This window comes from Pinus tabuliformis, chromosome 1_2 (assembly GCF_031772625.1).
Source record: "Pinus tabuliformis cultivar Carrire ecotype Pingquan chromosome 1_2, CPIR1, whole genome shotgun sequence".
NCBI classification, from domain to species: Eukaryota; Viridiplantae; Streptophyta; class Pinopsida; order Pinales; family Pinaceae; genus Pinus; species Pinus tabuliformis.
Window position 1 is genome coordinate 1,060,134,707 of NC_142298.1, and position 17,550 is coordinate 1,060,152,256.

General features: G+C 36.7%; 1 protein-coding gene across 2 annotated transcripts; it reads left to right on the forward strand.

Moving 5' to 3' along the window:
• Positions 1 to 4,724: 4,724 nt before the first annotated feature.
• On the forward strand, positions 4,725 to 16,017 carry LOC149209795 (uncharacterized). Of its 2 annotated transcripts, none has more exons than XM_089396516.1 (5): positions 4,725 to 6,225; positions 6,687 to 6,771; positions 12,104 to 12,245; positions 12,356 to 14,777; positions 15,549 to 16,017. In XM_089396516.1, the coding sequence occupies exons 1-4, from the start codon at positions 6,181 to 6,183 to the stop codon at positions 12,513 to 12,515; spliced, it is 432 nt and encodes a 143-aa protein (XP_089252642.1). In that variant the 5' UTR covers positions 4,725 to 6,180; the 3' UTR covers positions 12,516 to 14,777; positions 15,549 to 16,017. The 2 variants fall into 2 exon arrangements, with proteins under 2 accessions (XP_089252642.1, XP_089252643.1); XM_089396517.1 differs by having other exon boundaries at positions 15,552 to 16,017.
• The last annotated feature ends 1,533 nt before the right edge of the window (positions 16,018 to 17,550 follow it).

Consider the following 17,550-nt stretch of genomic DNA (forward strand, 5'->3'; position numbering starts at 1 on the left):
AAAACAAATAACTAAATATATTAATATATTATATTGAATTAAATAATATAATATTTATTAAAAAAAAATTATTTGATAAATATAAATTTAAAATTAAAATGATTTATTTTTATGTATTCAAGCTTCTATGATCCATAATGAATTAAGCAAAGTCTTTCGGTAGAAATCACATAAGATAAATTTTTGGTCGACGTGTTTCAAACCAACAAGTGTGGTTCGCTAGGTAATGTGAGTCGTGAGATGACTGGTATGCCTAACTTGTGGCTTGAGTAATTGTGACTTAGGGGCATCTAAGCCATCAAAATCATCCACGATCGCACTTGACCTAGGCCAACACTAACACTTGGCTACATTTTTAACCTCCAAGTTTTGAACCAATGACCTTTACACCACATAGTAAAATTAAAATAAATTTAAATTGATTAATAACAATATAAAATTGTAAAACTCATATTAATTAATTAATAATCATAATATTTAAAATTTATATTAAATTTAACTCTATTAATAATTTGTGTAGTTGATTATGTCCTTGCTAGCCAGAACTTGCTCCCTTTTATTCGTCATCTCTCGGTCTCCCCGATCCCACTTGTTGATCATGCACTTCTTTACTTCTCTCTCTAGTTTGACCCTCCCCTTCCACCCCATCCTTCACCTCGGGGCCCACCCCGAACCACCTTTCAATTTGACGAAGGCGACTTTGACATCTTCTCCTCTACTCTATGCAAAATGCTCCCATCAGAAACCCAGTTCTCCTTGATTGATTCTGCTTCCACTAAATACACCTGTCTTTCATCTGCCATTTGGGAAGCAACACTCAAATCCTTCCTTCACTCCACTCGTTCCACTTTCACCTCCCGAAAAGTTGGATCTTTCCCCATGAAAATATGGTACAATGATGAATGCAAGACTCTACATTGAGAACTTCAATATGCTTTCACCCACTCACAACCCTTCTACCTTGACCTCAAAGCTTCTTACCATCATCTCCTTCATCGCAAGAAATGACTCTTTGTCTCTCATAGAAGACGAGAACTTTATGCTCTCCTTGCCCACTCCCCTAAACAATTATGGCATACCATCCTTTCCCAATGCTCCCCTCTTCCATCTGACCTCGACCCTACATCCATGTTCTCTCACACTTCCAATCTTTATGATATTCCGAGGCAGGGGCAAGTTCATGCTACCTCCCCACTCCCTTTATGTTACCTATTCTCAGACAAAGATATTAGAGAGGCCATTTGGGTGATGAACAACAACAAAGCAGCTAATGAGGAAGGCTACCAAGCAGAGTTCTTTAAACACGATTTCCGTACTTTGGTTAGTTACTTGGTTGATCTCTTCAACCATTGAGTCCATGAAGGTTTTCCACCGACATGGTCACACCACATCATCCATCCGATCCACAAATCTGGCTCCAGCTCAAATCCTAATAACTACATAACGATCATGGTGGGCCACATGTTCTCGAAGTTGTATACTACTGTTCTACATAGGAAACTCTCCAGTGACCTTGGGTAGAGACAACTCAGAGCTAGGGGACATTCATGTTTTCGACTAGCTCATTAGGCCATTGACCACATATTCACCCTTCACGCCATTATTGAGGAGGCATGACATCGCTCTTCGAAAGTCTACTGTTGTTTCATAGATTTTCGGAAAGCTTTTGACTCTGTTCCAAGGGAAGCCTTACTCCATACACTTAGAGATATTGGCATCTCGGCGACTGTATTGACATCTATTATGCACCTATATGAGTCCATCCTTGGTTGTATTCACATGGTTCATTGGATGTCTGATTTCATCCGAAGCACTATTGGGGTTAAACAAGGTTGTTCATTGTCCCCTACCCTGTTTGAAATTTATATTGATGAGTTGGAGGCTTTTCTACACAAACATATCCATGACATTGATGGTTGCCTTCTTCACTAGGTCATGATATCTATTCTACTCTTTGCTGACTACATGGTCCTCCTCTCCTCATCTCCAGAAGGCTTACAGAGGCAGTTGGATGCCTTAGATCTGTTTTTTGATCTTCGATAGTTGACGGTCAACCTGGTTAAAACCAAGGTTATGATCTTCAATGGGGTGAAGAAAACTTTGAACCTTCACTTCCTATTCAGAGGGGAGGAGGTTGAGATCACCAGTACATATACGTACTTGGGGTGCAATTCTCAGGTCCCAGTTTCAGTTTGCGACCAATTCTTCAACCTCAGATCAACAAAAGATATAGATCCTTAGGCATTCTTAAGAGACGATGCTTTCAACATCACTTCTAGGACATCTCGTCCAAGATGAGCCTCATGGACACCTTGATTCGTTCCACTGTTTTATCTGGCTTAGAGATTTGGGGACAGTCTTTACTTGAGTCAGATTGTGCTTTAGTTGAGAGAGTCCAGACTCTTCTTCTCCGCCACGTCATTAGATGCAAACAGAAAATACCTCAACACATCATCCTTGCATAGTTTGGAGCTCAACCCTTTCTGCTTGAGACAATCTTCAGTTTGGTCTCATTCTTGTATCGTTTTCGGGGATTTGCAGACTCGATAAATAATTGGTACTGTTACCCTTACTTGGCATATTGCTCTTCTGATAATATTGCTCATTCCATTCCCTCGAGCGGGGCTAGATGTTGGTTTACATAAGTTTTAGATCTCTTAGAGTCAGTGGGCATTCAGTTGGATCGTCTCCCTCCTTTGCAATATTCCTTGGATGCTCCTAGTCACCTTCTCCCTACTAGACAAGAGTTGAACAAGATCATCAGGGAGGGCATCTACAGGTAGTTCGTCCAGGTCACCTAGGTCAATCCTCTGGGAGGGTTGCACCCAAAGATGGCCTTCTACGCTGAGCATTGATTAGAGTTGAGAGACGAGCTCATTATACGACCCTAGTATAGGTTTCACCACTAGATGCATGCTCTTCGCATTCCTCTCGACCATTTCAGAGTAGGTTCTCATAGACTTCGAGTAGAGACGAACCATAGCTGATAGGCGAGACAAAATCTGTCAGCTATGTCATTTACAGGAAGTAGAGACTAAGGCGCACTTCATTTTTGGATGCCCTATCAACTACGCGATTAGAGGAAGGTTCGATTTTTGTTCAGACACTCTCAGACCCGCACAAAAATTTTCAGGTATCCCAATCAAAGATGTTTGGCCATATATATGCAAGAGGCTCTTAGTTTTTGAGCGCATATTCTTCAGTCTCCCATCAGACGAGACCCCACACAAAGGATCACGACATTTTTCAAGGTACTACCTTAAAACAAGGGCACAAAGAGAATGATTGATACCATTTCATATCCATACTCTAGACCAGTAAGGATCCATGGGACCTCACCCTGCTACATGAGACCTCAACAACTAAACCATGTCAGATCGGTCCCTGGGAGATAGACTAGGTCCTCTAGAGCTCAACAGTGCACAAACTCCCCTAGACAACGAGTTAATGGACAATCTGCACCTCCCACTGACCCCTCATCAAGCCAACAAACTTTGTGGATTTTTTATTTTTATTTATTATTATTATTATTATTTTGTCTTTTTGTTTTGTTTTGTTTTGTTTTTGTTTTTGTTTTTTCAGTGTTATTCAGTGAGTCTCGAATGTTACGAGAGATGGCTTGATCCTCTTTGTTAGGGCATTCCATACACTGTATCTTTTATGTTCTTGCATTGTACCTTTTATATTCATGATGTATTTTTTTATAGGAGACCATTTGGTTCTCGCTCATTTTATGGACATCATTGTACTCAATGTCCCTTTGACCTACTTTGTGGGTCATTAGTCGGACATAAATATGATTATCTTATCTTATCTCTAACTCTTGTTATATAAATATTTTGATTTGGTCAAACATATTTTTTATTAATATTTTAATTACTTTGAAAGGTGATTTTTAACATATTGTGGAAGACACTATGTAATGTCTTGTTTTATTATATAAATATTTTGATTTGGTTGAATACAAATAAAATAAAATAAAATAAATATAGACAAGATACATATTACTATAAATTCATTTTAAAATTCATATTAGTTATTTAATAATATATTATTTATTTTATTTTTTTAATAATTTGTATTTATATGATTTGTTATTTGTTATATGTGGTGAGGCAAGTCATCCTGGGGTTGTATTGAGGCAGGGTAGGAATTTCAAATTTGAATCACTTCTCAATTTGAGGGTTTAGGTAACTTTAGTACCGGTTCTAGTCATTTTAACAAAGGATGTTGACATTTATGGAAATTTTCTAGTTGTATTTGACTGGCAAATCACCTCATGAGGCACAATTTGACTGTATTGAAGTATTAGGTATGGTTGTATTGTAAATGTGACATTGTTTTATTTATATAAATATTTTGATTTGATCAAATCTATATTAGACAAAATAAAATTATATAGATTAAATAAAATAAATGAAATATAGATTAGATACATATTTTTTAAAAAACTATTATAATTTAATTGAGGACAACCATCTTTAACTGCGAAAAGTGAATATAGACTGACTTATCATCATTATTTAAAAAAAACCACGCCACCTAAAATAATCATTAGTTATCTATAATATAATTAAATAACCATTAATGATCTATAATATAATTGGCTAATTAGGAGGCTTTCAGACCTGATAGTCCATAACAGACTTTTCACTCCCGCTAGATTTTAATTATTTATATTAGTTACTTACTATATCTTTTCTATATTAATAACGTGTATTTATATATACTGTTATTTGTGGCAGAGGCAAGTTATCCGTAGGGTTGTAGTGTGAGCCCGTGTAGTATTGTGAGCCCCTGCATTCTTGTATATTGGACACAACGCTGAGCCTTGCGGGGCAATGGCAAGTATGGCATTGGGATTTAGGGTTGGAAATGGGACGGAGGGTAGGCTCTGGCACAACTAGGGTTTTGTTTAAGAATGGATCGGGGGATTTTATATATTGTTTGGCTTTCAGTGTGATAATTTGATGCTTTTGTTATTGGACACAACGCTGAGCCTTGCGGGGCAATGACAAGTATGGCATTGGGATTTAGTGTTGGAAATGGGATGGAGGGTAGACGCAGGCACAACTAGGGTTTTGTTAGGGTTTTGTTTAAGAATGGATCAGGGGATTTTATATATTGTTGGGCTTTCAGTGTGATAATTTGATGCTTTTGTTTCTTGTAGTGGAATCAAGTTTAAACAGTAGTTTTTCCAGCTAAAATGGCTGGAAAGCGCAAGGGCCAAGGCATTGGTGATTGACGATACGGTGGACGCGGTGGTAGCCGGCAATGCATTGCAGGATGTTTTGGATGCTGCCGCTCTATGTAATATTATGCCTTTTCTTACAATGGAGGCACTGGGTTAAAAACCCACACGGCCGGCTGCAATTTTCCTTTTTTTTTCGTGGACATAGACCAGGCAGTGCAGGCTAACAGTTCTGATGTTGGCCTGGTTCGAGTTTTATCGACATTCCAAATCCCGAGTTTGCAAAATAACGACTCCTACACTCTGCTGCTTGGCGCTTCAGATATGATTTCTGCTGTTGACGATTTCTAGTTTCAAGCAATCATATATGGAGCGCCAAGCAGTACAGTTTTGGATGCTGTCGCTCTATGTAATATTATGCCTTTTTTACAATGGAGGCACTGGGTTAAAAATCCACACGGCCGACTACAATTTTACTGTTTTTTTCACCTGCATAGACCAGGCAGTGCACTCCAGCAGTTCTGATGTTGACCTGGTTCGAGTTTTATCGACATTCCAAATCCCTAAGTTGCAAAATAGCGATTTTTACACTTTGCTGCTTGGCGCTTCATATATGATTGCTGTTGTTGACGATTTCTAGGTTGAAGCGAACAGCTACCCTTTCCCCAGGGATTAGTTGTGAAGGATGGCAAGGTGATTAGGTTTCTTTTTTTCAACAACAAAGAGGGGAAAAACACATGGCCTCAGATTCGCATCAGTTTGAGATACAAGACACTATTGCAGCAATTGGCAAGCCTCAGCATTACGTCCCATTCACCTGAGCAACTTAGGGGTTCATAATACAACCCTATTAAGATGCCACACACTATCGATGTTCAAGGTGATGAGTCACCATGGCCATCGGCAGGCCCTCGAATTGTGTGCAATTTACCTGAGCAATCTGAAGCATTCATAGTGTCTGGAAAACAGAAAAATCAATCTGCAATGCAATGTTAGGGAAGGCCTACAAGTTGCAAACACAAGCCTTCGTTGAAGTAAGTTTATACATATATTACAAATCAAAAGTCTTTCGCCCAAAATGAGTGAAGGGCTAGTTGGAAGCAAATGGTGTCAAATCATACAAGAATGAGCACATAATACCCTCTAAAAACTGCTGACACTACATTCTCTTTGTCAGAGATTAATTTTTTTCTACTACGAAGTATATTTAGATATAAGTTTAAGTTTTTACATCTTCACATCTGTCTGTTCTATGAACACCTATCATATTTCAGCCATTCATGTATTCTTGGTTTATTACCCTGTATTGTCGCATCGAGGCATTTTTCCTAAATTTGTATTATGCATGAATTTAATTAGGCCACCATCAATATGATGATTGACAATTAATAATTAATTTTCTTTATATTATTCCCTTTTTAGCAAAGTTGATAAGTTACTTAAACCTAAACAGCAGTTGCAATTTTTGATAAAAATTGACGGTCATATATATCAGGGTCTGCAGGAGTCTGTTTGGCAGACCACAGGCAAGGGGAAGTCGCATCATAGAGATGCAGACATAGTACGGAAGCAAACTATCTGTGAGTAAATATTTTTATTGGCATATCTATAGGTATAATTCTAAGTATTGTTTTTTCACATCCCTCTATACTACACATGCTTATCCTGCAACTCATCAATCCACATGCTGGCTGTTTGTTACCTTGTATTGTGTTATGCTTGCCTCCATGCATGTTTTGTAGATTTATATTACGTACGAATTTAATAATGGCTCCATTGAATTTCACATGATGGCAGACAGTTAATGATGTTACCATTGATATATATGCTGAATCACCTTTATAATGTTGTTATCATTTCAACAAAGCTAATGTGTTGTACAGCTGCATTAATGAGGGTGTATGTTTGAAGTCATTAATCCATTTCTAGGTCTTGGACGAGTCTCACGGCACTGCAAGAAAATGATTATATGGATCAGGACCGTTGAGTGTTGTGGAGCATGTGGCCGAGGATACATGTATAGATGTCGTTTTTGCACGTACTATAAATTGGGTACAGAACAACAACTACACTAATGCTCCACTTACAGTGCGGCTTAATTCACAAGTATGCAAAGATTATTCATGTAGATGTTCTCACAAAATTAGTGAATTTAGTCGCTTATATTTGAAGTCAATTAATGCTTTAGATAAATACAAAAAAATATATAAATAAACTGCATATTGTGTCGATTAATAGTGCAGAAGTGCAGAATATTAGTCCTGCTAAGTCTAGAAGACAAAATATATATGGAAAAAGGACAAGAGAAATAATAATTGTCAGAATAAAATATAAAAATTGAGAGTAATATACATCAAAGAAGAGACATTTGCATGAAAAGGATAGACAAATCAAGGACTCTTAGGACTCTTAGCTACAAACTGAACATACTTAAGATCAAAAAATAATTGTCATTGAAATCTATATATATCATGTATACTTGTCTCAAAATACACATAATATGACTAGTCATCATGCACACAAATTCCTTGTGAGCCATAGGGTATAATGTCTGAATGTGTACAAAAATGCACGAGCAGCAACACTGATGAGACCAGCAAGATCATCTCGCTAATTAGTCCAGACATGCTAGTGCATTAGATTTTGTATTAGGAGTCCATATGTTATACCACATGGGCTCCATGTGCATTTTTGTACACATTTAGACATTATACCCTATAACTCACAAGCTATTTGTGTACATGATGACTAGTCATATTATGTGTATTTTGAAACACATTTATACATTATCTATATAAATTTCAATGAGACTTATTTTTTGATCTTAAATATGTTCAGCATGTAGCTAAGAGTCCTTGGTTTGCCTATCCTTTTCATGCAAAGGTCTCTTATTTCATGTATAAATTTTTATATTTTATTCTGACAATTATTATTTCTGTTACTTTTTCCATATATATTTTGTCTTCTAGACTTAGTGGGCCTAATCTTCTGCACTATTAATGGACACAAAATGCAGTTTCTTTATATATTTTTCTGTTCTTGTGGAATTTTCACGCCATGGAAGTTTCCTATTCACTTCTTTTAGTTTTAGTGGTTGCTTGTATGGTGTAGGTTGGGCCACTAAAGATTCTAAATGTGAGTTGTTGATTTCTTGACTAACAGCTTCTTTCTTATTCTGTGTTATATCTCTACGGGAAATATACTAATTCATATTTGTTTTGTCGGTTTAGATTTTGTAGCAAAATACCATCAGACTTAATAAGAAAGTATATAGGATTTAATATTTGTTGCCAAATTCAGTTGCACCTGCTGTACATGCAAAGATCAGCCACATTAAGAAAAATCTGCCTCACAATACTTGCAAAGTATTTCATCCCTGTGTTTGCACAAGTTATCTATTCCATCCATCTATTTATACTGGTCATCTATTGCATCTTTCTGCTTTTTATGTCCATAGCATAAGCGTTGATTTTCTCGTTCTTTTACGAGTTTGTAGATATTGTGATGGTACATGGCTTTATGGCAAGGCTGCTTGGGAGAGAAAGTGGAAGCTGGAGCAGGGAGCAACATTTTCAAAAGCTCCCCGGTCGGGAGCGAATTTTTATATAATATATATTTTTATATATTTTGATGCATAAATGTCAACAAAAGCATGTAGAATGATGAATTAGATATTAAAAACATAAAAACTTGGATTAAACCATATAACATCAATCATCTAGAAGTTATAATGTTCATTAACCACATGTCCACAACTTACAAGTTCTCATTTTTTATACCATGTATAGGTGCACATAACCAAAATAGTATCGAGTGCAATCTATCTCTAAACCGAAAATAATTCAACAAACAAGCTCTAGATAGCCTCTAGCATCCAACAATATCATGCTACAACAAGTACCTACATATCATCAAAATCAATGCCTATCTTGGGATCTTTGTCATTAATATCACCCTCTAAGCAATTAACATAAGATAGAAAAGACGTAGCTTGTCAAGTCAAGATTTTGTTTGAGTGATGGGTACGTTTTTAGTAGGGTTATGATAGAGGAGTTCGACAACCAACATCAAGGTACATAGAGGGCTTGATGCTCTTGATTAAAGACGAGTTCCTTACCCTAGTACATGACAAAAGCCAACGGAAACATTACAATCTCCCCATTCCTGAAATCTTGAAACACTGATAAGTTTGTTGGATTTTGAGTGAGATCTAAAATTCTACTTTCTCCATATGAAATCCAATGAGGTCGGAAAGGAGAATGTTACATTTATTTTAAGAATTTAACATTACCATGAATTGCATATCAATACTAGGACCATAGGTTTGAATATTAGGCTGCCCTACTAAAAAACTATTGTTTCTTCGAAAAAAATTGTAGATATTGTGATAGTACATGGCTTTATGGTCTCCCTATATAACTTTATTGCCATAAGATTCATGATATTATATTATGGTTTCATAAGTTTGTATCAATATTATGGTGGTTGTGACTAGTGTTGCACTAATTGCGATATTATTGTATAATCGTGATAATTTTAAAGAAAAGATAAAATCGCACGTAGTAATCAAATTTTTTTTTGGCCCGATTTTTTCGAGCGATTTTTGGTAATTATCGTGGGAGGCTCGGGCAGCGCATGTTTAAAGGGAAAAACACATTTTTTTTTGTGTTCATTTGGACAACAGAGGGCGTGGTGGGGTTTGGAGACTTGGAGTGTTGGAGATTTTGTTATTTTGGAGCTAAATCAACTACATGGAGGAGAAAATCGAAGAGTGAGCTAAGGAGGAGACAGATTATCTCCATAAAAATGGTAGGGGCACCAATGTTTTTTGTTTTCATTGTTTTATAACTTTGTTTTTGTTTTTTTTCAATGTTTTTGGTTGAGTTTGGAATGGGGTTTTTAACATTTGTCCAATGTATTTTTTTTTAGTTTTTTTGGTTGGTTTGGAATGGGGTTTTTGACATTTGTCCAATATATTGTTTTTTTAGTTTTTTTGGTTGGGTTTGGAATGGAGTTTCTTAAATTGTATGTAATTTTTTTTAGTTTTTGTACAATGTAAATAGTAAAATACTAAATTGTAAGTTTGTAACTTGTAAATACTAAATCACCATTCAAGTTTTCAACTTCAAAGTTCAAAATCAAACATGCCAAGGAAATTGGACCCTTTCTGGGAATTTGGTGAACCTAATGCTCCGAATGATAGACTAAACTTGACTTGCAAGTTGTGTGGGCACCATATGTCCGGGGGGGTGTATAGATTGAAGTATCACCTTGCAAAAATCCTTGGATTTGATGTAGGGCCTTGTAAAAATACAAATCCTGAACTCATCCAAAGAGCCATGAAAGCATTGGAAACTTTAGACTACAATAGAGAGGCCAAAGAAGAAATGAAGAGGCAACTAAAAAAGTCAGCTGAACAAGCAAGTGCCATTGGTTCTACTCCAGCATCACATCCAATTCGGTAGCTGCCTCATCATTTTTTGTTCCTCGAACCACACCTGGTTCATAGCCATCTATCAGTTCAATGCTAAAAAAAACTGAGAAAGAACAAGCTGACAAGTTGTTGGCAAAATTTCTCCTTTGGAGTGATTCCTTTCAGTATTGTAAAAAATAATTTATTTTTCCAACCTGTTCTTGATGCTATTGCAACTGTTGGCCCAGGGTACAAAATCCCTTCTTATCATGACATGAGAGGCCGAATTCTTCAAAATGAAAAGCTTGACTACACCAAAAGATTGGAGGATTTTAGGGTATCATGGGCACAAACAGGATACACTGTGATGTCAAATGGTTGGACTAACCAAAAGGGGAGAACCCTTATAAACTTCTTGGTTAGTTATCCCAAGGGGACTATGTTTATCAAATCTGTTGATGCATTTGCACAAATCAAAGATGCAAGAACTTTATGTGATTTGCTAGATTGTTTATTTTGGAGGTGGGTGCAGAAAATGTTGTCCATGTCATAACAGACAATGCTGCAAATTATGTTGCTGCTGGCAGGATGCTTATGGACAGACATCCTACTTTATTTTGGACACCTTGTGCTACACACTGTATTGATTTGATGTTGGAGGACATAAGGAAAATTCCCTTTGTTAAAGATATTGTTGAGTCATTCAAAAACATTACAAAATTTATATACAACCATACATCTATGCTTAGCTTGATGAGAAGATTCACTAACAACAAAGAGTTAGTGTGCTCCGCCATTACACGGTTTGACACCAGTTTCATATCTCTTCAATCCCTCTTGAATTCTATTGGGGATGTGAAGAGAATGTTTCGTTCAGAGGAGTGGCGTGCTTTGCCAATGAGTCGCAAACCAGAGGGAGAGGCTGTATGCAGACTAGTTTCATACCAGAAAGACTTCTGGGCGGGAGTGCAGGAGGTGTGCACCGTTACTGAACCTTTGGTAAGGGTTCTTCGGTTAGTTGATGGTGAGAAGCCCATAATGGGCTATTTGTATGAGGCCATGGACAGGGCCAAAGAAGCCATTCGGACCTACTATGATGATAAGGGAGATGAGGGTTTCAAAGAACTCCTCTTATGGGGAGTGATTGATGAACGATTGAACAAAACACTCCATCGTCCCATTCATGTTGCTGGGATTTTCCTGAACCCTGCATTTTCTTACGCATGTGGGTTTGTATTTGATGTTGAGATCATGGATGGATTCTTATCCTGTGTTCAGAAGATGGTGCGATCTCCAGCAGAACGTATAGAGATCTCTAAAGAAATTGAGACATATAGGATGGCAGGTGGCACATTTGGCTTTGACATGGCTGTGACTGATAGGACGATTAAAATGTCAAGTATTTTTTAGTTTGTAACTTTGTTTCAAATTTCATTGTCTCTTCAAATTCTATTTTTTTCTTATGTTTATTTAAAATTTTATTTGTAATTTTGTTGTAGATGCATGGTGGAGAATGTGTGGTGCCAAGGTACCCCTTCTGCAAAAGCTTGCCATTCGAATCCTCAGCCAAACATGTAGCTCCTCAGGATGTGAGCGCAACTGGAGTGTATTTGAAAAAATACACAACAAGAAGTGCAATAGGTTAACACTTAAAAATTTAAAATATTGCAAATTTTCAAATAAATTTTTGAATTCATTAAACAATAATTTTTTTTATAATTATTAATTATTATTTCATGATCTTGGTACAGGTTGGAGTCCCAGCGACTTAATGACATGGTCTACGTCTACAACAATCTTCGATTGTGGGTGAGGCAACTTGAGAGGACACTTGATATGGGGGCCATCTCATTGGATGGGATTGACACCACTGCTGCGTGGAGGGTTGAGGCCGAGAGGCCTCTCATGTAGTTTGCTGATGATTGGTTAGTGCAAAATGTAGTGGAGGAGGAGGAGGAGGAGGAGGAGGAGGTGACACCACCTACCTGGGCTACCCCTGCCACCAGTAGAGAACATGGTCTACCTCCTACAACTCCTACTCCTAGTTCTTTAGCTTCTAGAGCACAGTAGACTCCATTGCCAACTCCACCAGCACCAACGTCTACATCTAGAGGGAAAGGGAAAGCTATGGCATTTTCTCGCAAGAGGGGGAGAGGGAATCAATAATATTAGACTTTAGTTATTTTGTTCATTTCATTGTATATGACATTATGATTCATGAGATACATTATTATATTTTTTTTGATATTTTGAGGTTGAGTTGGGACTCAGGAGTCAGGACTTACTATTCAGGACATGATTCACTGTTATGTGTGATATTAGCATTAAAAATGATATTAAACATTTTATATATTAGTTCTTTTATCATATTTATGTTTCAGTGTATTTATTTTATGTTGTAGATGGTTTAGATATTAAAAAAAATTGAAAAAAATGAATATTTTTGTACCAAACGATTTTTTCCCGATTATTACGATTTTTTCCGATTTTTTTCCTCGCGCCGATATTATCTTGATAACAATTATTGCAACATTGGTTGTGACCTAAGTCACATGGTTCAGGTTCGAGTTCAGGTTCGGCAATGATTTGGTTTGGTTCAAGTTCAAATTTTTTGATGAGGATCGAATGAGGTTCGCCATTAGGTTCGTCTATCACCTTTAAAATGAAATATAGCATAAAATTGAAACAAAACAACATCAATAAAAATAAAAAATGCTATCATAAACATGGAAATTGCAAGGATAGGTTATTAGTGTGACAACATGAGGTCATGAGCTTGAGCTATGACTTGGTGAAAGGTCATGAGGCTTGATGAGGTTCGCTGAACCTCAAATTTCTCTTAAGGTCCACCGAATTTTGAACCTCAAGGTTGAAGGTTTCCTGAACACTGTGACATAAGTCGTGATTGTTTTTTCTTCACACTACATTGGTCTTTTTTTGGGTAAGGGGACTTTCTTCAAAATTCATAATTGTATCTTTTGTCAATCCTTTTTGTGCCATGGATGATGGTCCTTTCTTGGGTGTGTTGTCGATTAATGGCAGTTCAACAATGTTCCCATATATTTGTGTATTCTTGCATGTACTATTTTTTGTTGGTAGCTCTTGAAATTGATTTTGCTATTTTTCGAAGTATATATTGGGTTTGTGTGTGCCTCTGATCTCCCCATATAACTTTATTGCCATAAGGTTCATGGTACCATATTGACTGACAGGAGCTTGAAATTACTATTTAAGTTATACCAAGCTGGATTGTCCCATGGATGATCAGTTTTTCTTGGCTCAATGCACATGTTGTGGACTAATAGCAACTCAACACTCCCCTTTATTTGTGTATCAGTCTTTACTAATTTTTGTTAGTGTAACACTAAAAGGTTTCTTTCTACTTTGCTGCATTGAGGGGGGTATATTTGTATTCAATATATATTGATCCACTTTGCATACAGCCTTATGGTAAACTATGATATATTGATCTAGAGCAGTGAGAGAGGTAGCAAAATTAGTGTTTTGAGACTAATGTCGAGTTGAATGAGCTTTTTAAGTCAAGATTGAGATTAATGAACTGGTAGAACTTTCTTTTAATGTTAGATTATTCTCATCTAAACTTATTTGAATGGTAGATTGCATGGTTAAATCAACACAGGACCTGGCCTTGAATTTCAGATGTCTTCTGTAGTTTTAAGTACTGGATGTGTTCATTCTTTCAATAGATACATCATGTATGGCGATTTAGTTTCTAGTTGCTTGCAGAAGTTATGTCTAGTCTTTTTGACTTTGCATAACCGCATACAAACGAAACAAAAGATGATAGATACATAAATGCATGGCAGTGGCATGTGTACATGTGGCACTTGCTTAAACTGTGGGCATAAGGAAAGATTTACATGAACTACAAACAACCATGCAGCTTGCACTTGGAAAGCAGCCATTACTGTAAAATTTCAATTATTTCTTTTTTGGAGAATCGTTCTAGAGAAGAGAACCGCTTTGCTTGCAGAAGTGATGTATAGTATTTTTGACATTGTGTAGCTGCATTCAAACGAAACAAAAAGTTGGCATCTACATAAAGGGCTTACAGATGCATGACAGTGGCATGTATACATGTGGTACTTAAACTGTGGGCACAAGGGAAGATTTACATGAGCCAACCACAAGCAGCTACGCAGCTTGCACTTGGTAAGCAGGCATTACTGTACAAATTCAATTATTTCTTTTATTGGAGAATTGTTCCAGAGAGGGGAAACCCCCTTTCTAGCATATCCAATGGCAACTACACATCTTCGCCATTGGAAGGATTGAAGTTCGTCTTGTGGGGTTTACAAATACTCAGTAAAAATGCTTTGAACATAAGCTGGTACGAGAAGGAAGCTAATTTCTTGTCATTCTTGCTGTTGTCAATTTGCTTTATGTTGCTTGTTAGCTAACCTAAATCAGTTTTTTTGCTAATTTTCTTGGGAATATTTGGAATTCCATTGTATTCAGTTTGGTTTAGATTGGGCAAACAATTTCATTAAATGATTTCACATTCTAAAGGCAGGAAAGATGGATGATGCATGGAATAGACATAGAATGTTCATAACATATTTACCATGACATTCACATATACCGATCAAACTATTTGACAATTTTCATAAATAAATGCGTGAATGTCTGTACTTAGTTTATGCTAATCAAACTATTAGAAAATTTTCATTAATAAATGCATGGATGTCAGGGCTTTGTTTATTTATATTACTACCCTGGACTTATCTCCTGTAAGAAGTTGACTGCAGTTATTTGCATCAATGGATCATAGGAACTTGTTTACATGTTCTTTATATGAATTCCCAGTGGGTATTTCGTTATCCACCAGTTCAAGTATTTGTGTCATGATTGATGTTGACAACCCATAAATCTTTGTGGGTGTGCTTTTGATGGCAAGTAACTTGAATCATTTTGCTGTTACAGCAGGCAATACTTCTGGCAGAAATTGAAGTCGAACTTTGAAGTGATTGCAGAGTATGAAATGGGTGTATGGGTAAGAATTGGAATAGAACTAGAATTGTGCAGCACATCTGTGTAATTTTTAGGAGATTGAGGGCATGATAGAGGCAGAACTACAGAAGGAGCTTTGTGGTCATGTCCAGCATCACATCACTTATGTGAGGATGCTCTGCAGTTCAGCAATTTGCATAGTCTTGCATTTCATAATTGAGACGGAATACTGGTGGTTAGAGTCCACCCAATCTTCAAGGATCATCACACATGTCACATAGCTGGTAACTGGTAAGTGATATATGAGAAAACAAAGATGGTAAAGGCTGGTATTTCTGGAGCTGATGACAATTCAGTTTGGCTTGATATTTGAAAATCCAATTTTGTATGGATTAATGAAGGAATATATTAATTAAATTTTTGAGTTAGTGGGTTTGGTTTAGATTTTGTGAGTACCGTGCATTTAATTATGACTGAAGTTTCAAAATACATAATTTTATTCAAGAGTGGTCAATTTATGTTCCGTTACTATCGATGAATGCATCTCTATGCAACAAGTGGTTAGGTTGTTGATTTACCACTAAGTACCTACGTGAACATTGATGTCAATTTGATCTAGGGTAGCCGGTCTGGCAGCAGAGACAAGCTGATGAGCAGAATCAATTTAGCTGATGTGTAATTCTAGCAAAACTTGTTTGCTTTAATGATTGTCAACGTATGCTGGCAGCCTGGCACTTGTGTGGGTAAGATTTCCCTGAATCCATCTATACGAAACAAATGGCTCCTGTTCTGTGTTGATTTACCATTGACTTACCACTTGAACTTTGATCTCCAATTGATCTAAGGTAGTGGGATTGGCACTAGACACAAGCTTGTGGAGCAGAATCAATTTAGTCGATATGTAATTCTCGCAAAGCTTGTTTTCTCTAGTGATTGTTGAGGTATGCTGACACTTATCTGGATAAGATTTTGGGTCTTTTGAGAATCAAACTCTTTCTTAAGATGGAAACAGAGAGGAATCTGAACTGCAGTTTGAGGTAGTCTCTGTGAATTAAATTGTGGTCCAAATGTTGTTTTCCTTTGATTAAAGGGAATCAAATGTGACACAACATTATGCCAGTGATGTTTAACTATACGATTGAACTTGAAATTATATTCAAACACTGTGCTGGTGGTCATGGAAGTCTTTTCAGGGTTGATGCAACAAAGTTAGGAGCTTGAAAACGGCCAACTGTAAATTGATTCTGACTGAATCAAGCTTACCTAAACTACCCTCACACAAAACTCTTTGCTCGTGTTGTATTCAGTCTATAAACTGATATGGTTGCTGCTAGTTAGATGATTTTTGGCATTTGGCTATTCCTCATAAGTCACTGCTCGAATAATGTAGTGTTATGTAAAGCTTATTACAAATTCTATCAGATTTAGAACCTTTGAACTCTTTCCTGGTTAAAAATGATTGCAGCCTCTATGAGTTGTTAAGAATGACAACAAATTAAAAAAAAAAAATGTAATTATCTCAGTAAATCTGGCTTTACCGTTCAGACAGTTGCGTAACGATAGGAAGTTATGTAACGAAGTCTTCATATTAAAATGAAATGATGTTGCTCGAGAGGCTTAATGTATTGTTGGAGAGTCATTTTTTGACCTTGAATAATAAGAATTCCAATCCCTTGCCCGTGGAGGTTTCTTTGACACACTATCAGGGTTTTACCACATAAAATCTGTGTCTATTTTTGTATGAATTTAGTTTCTTGTTTCTGCATATTTTCCCTTCGTTAAACGATTATTTACGGGCTTAAATACCAACAAGTGGTATCTGAGCCGTGTGGTTGTGAGAGGAAGATCTGCAGAAGTAAACATAATTTTTTTTTGGTAAATTATTTCTGCCGCCAAGGGAATTAGTCGGGCTCAAAAATGTTAATGCCTGTCAGAAGTGCTTGAGAATTAGTGTTAAAACCCTGTCAAGAAGCTG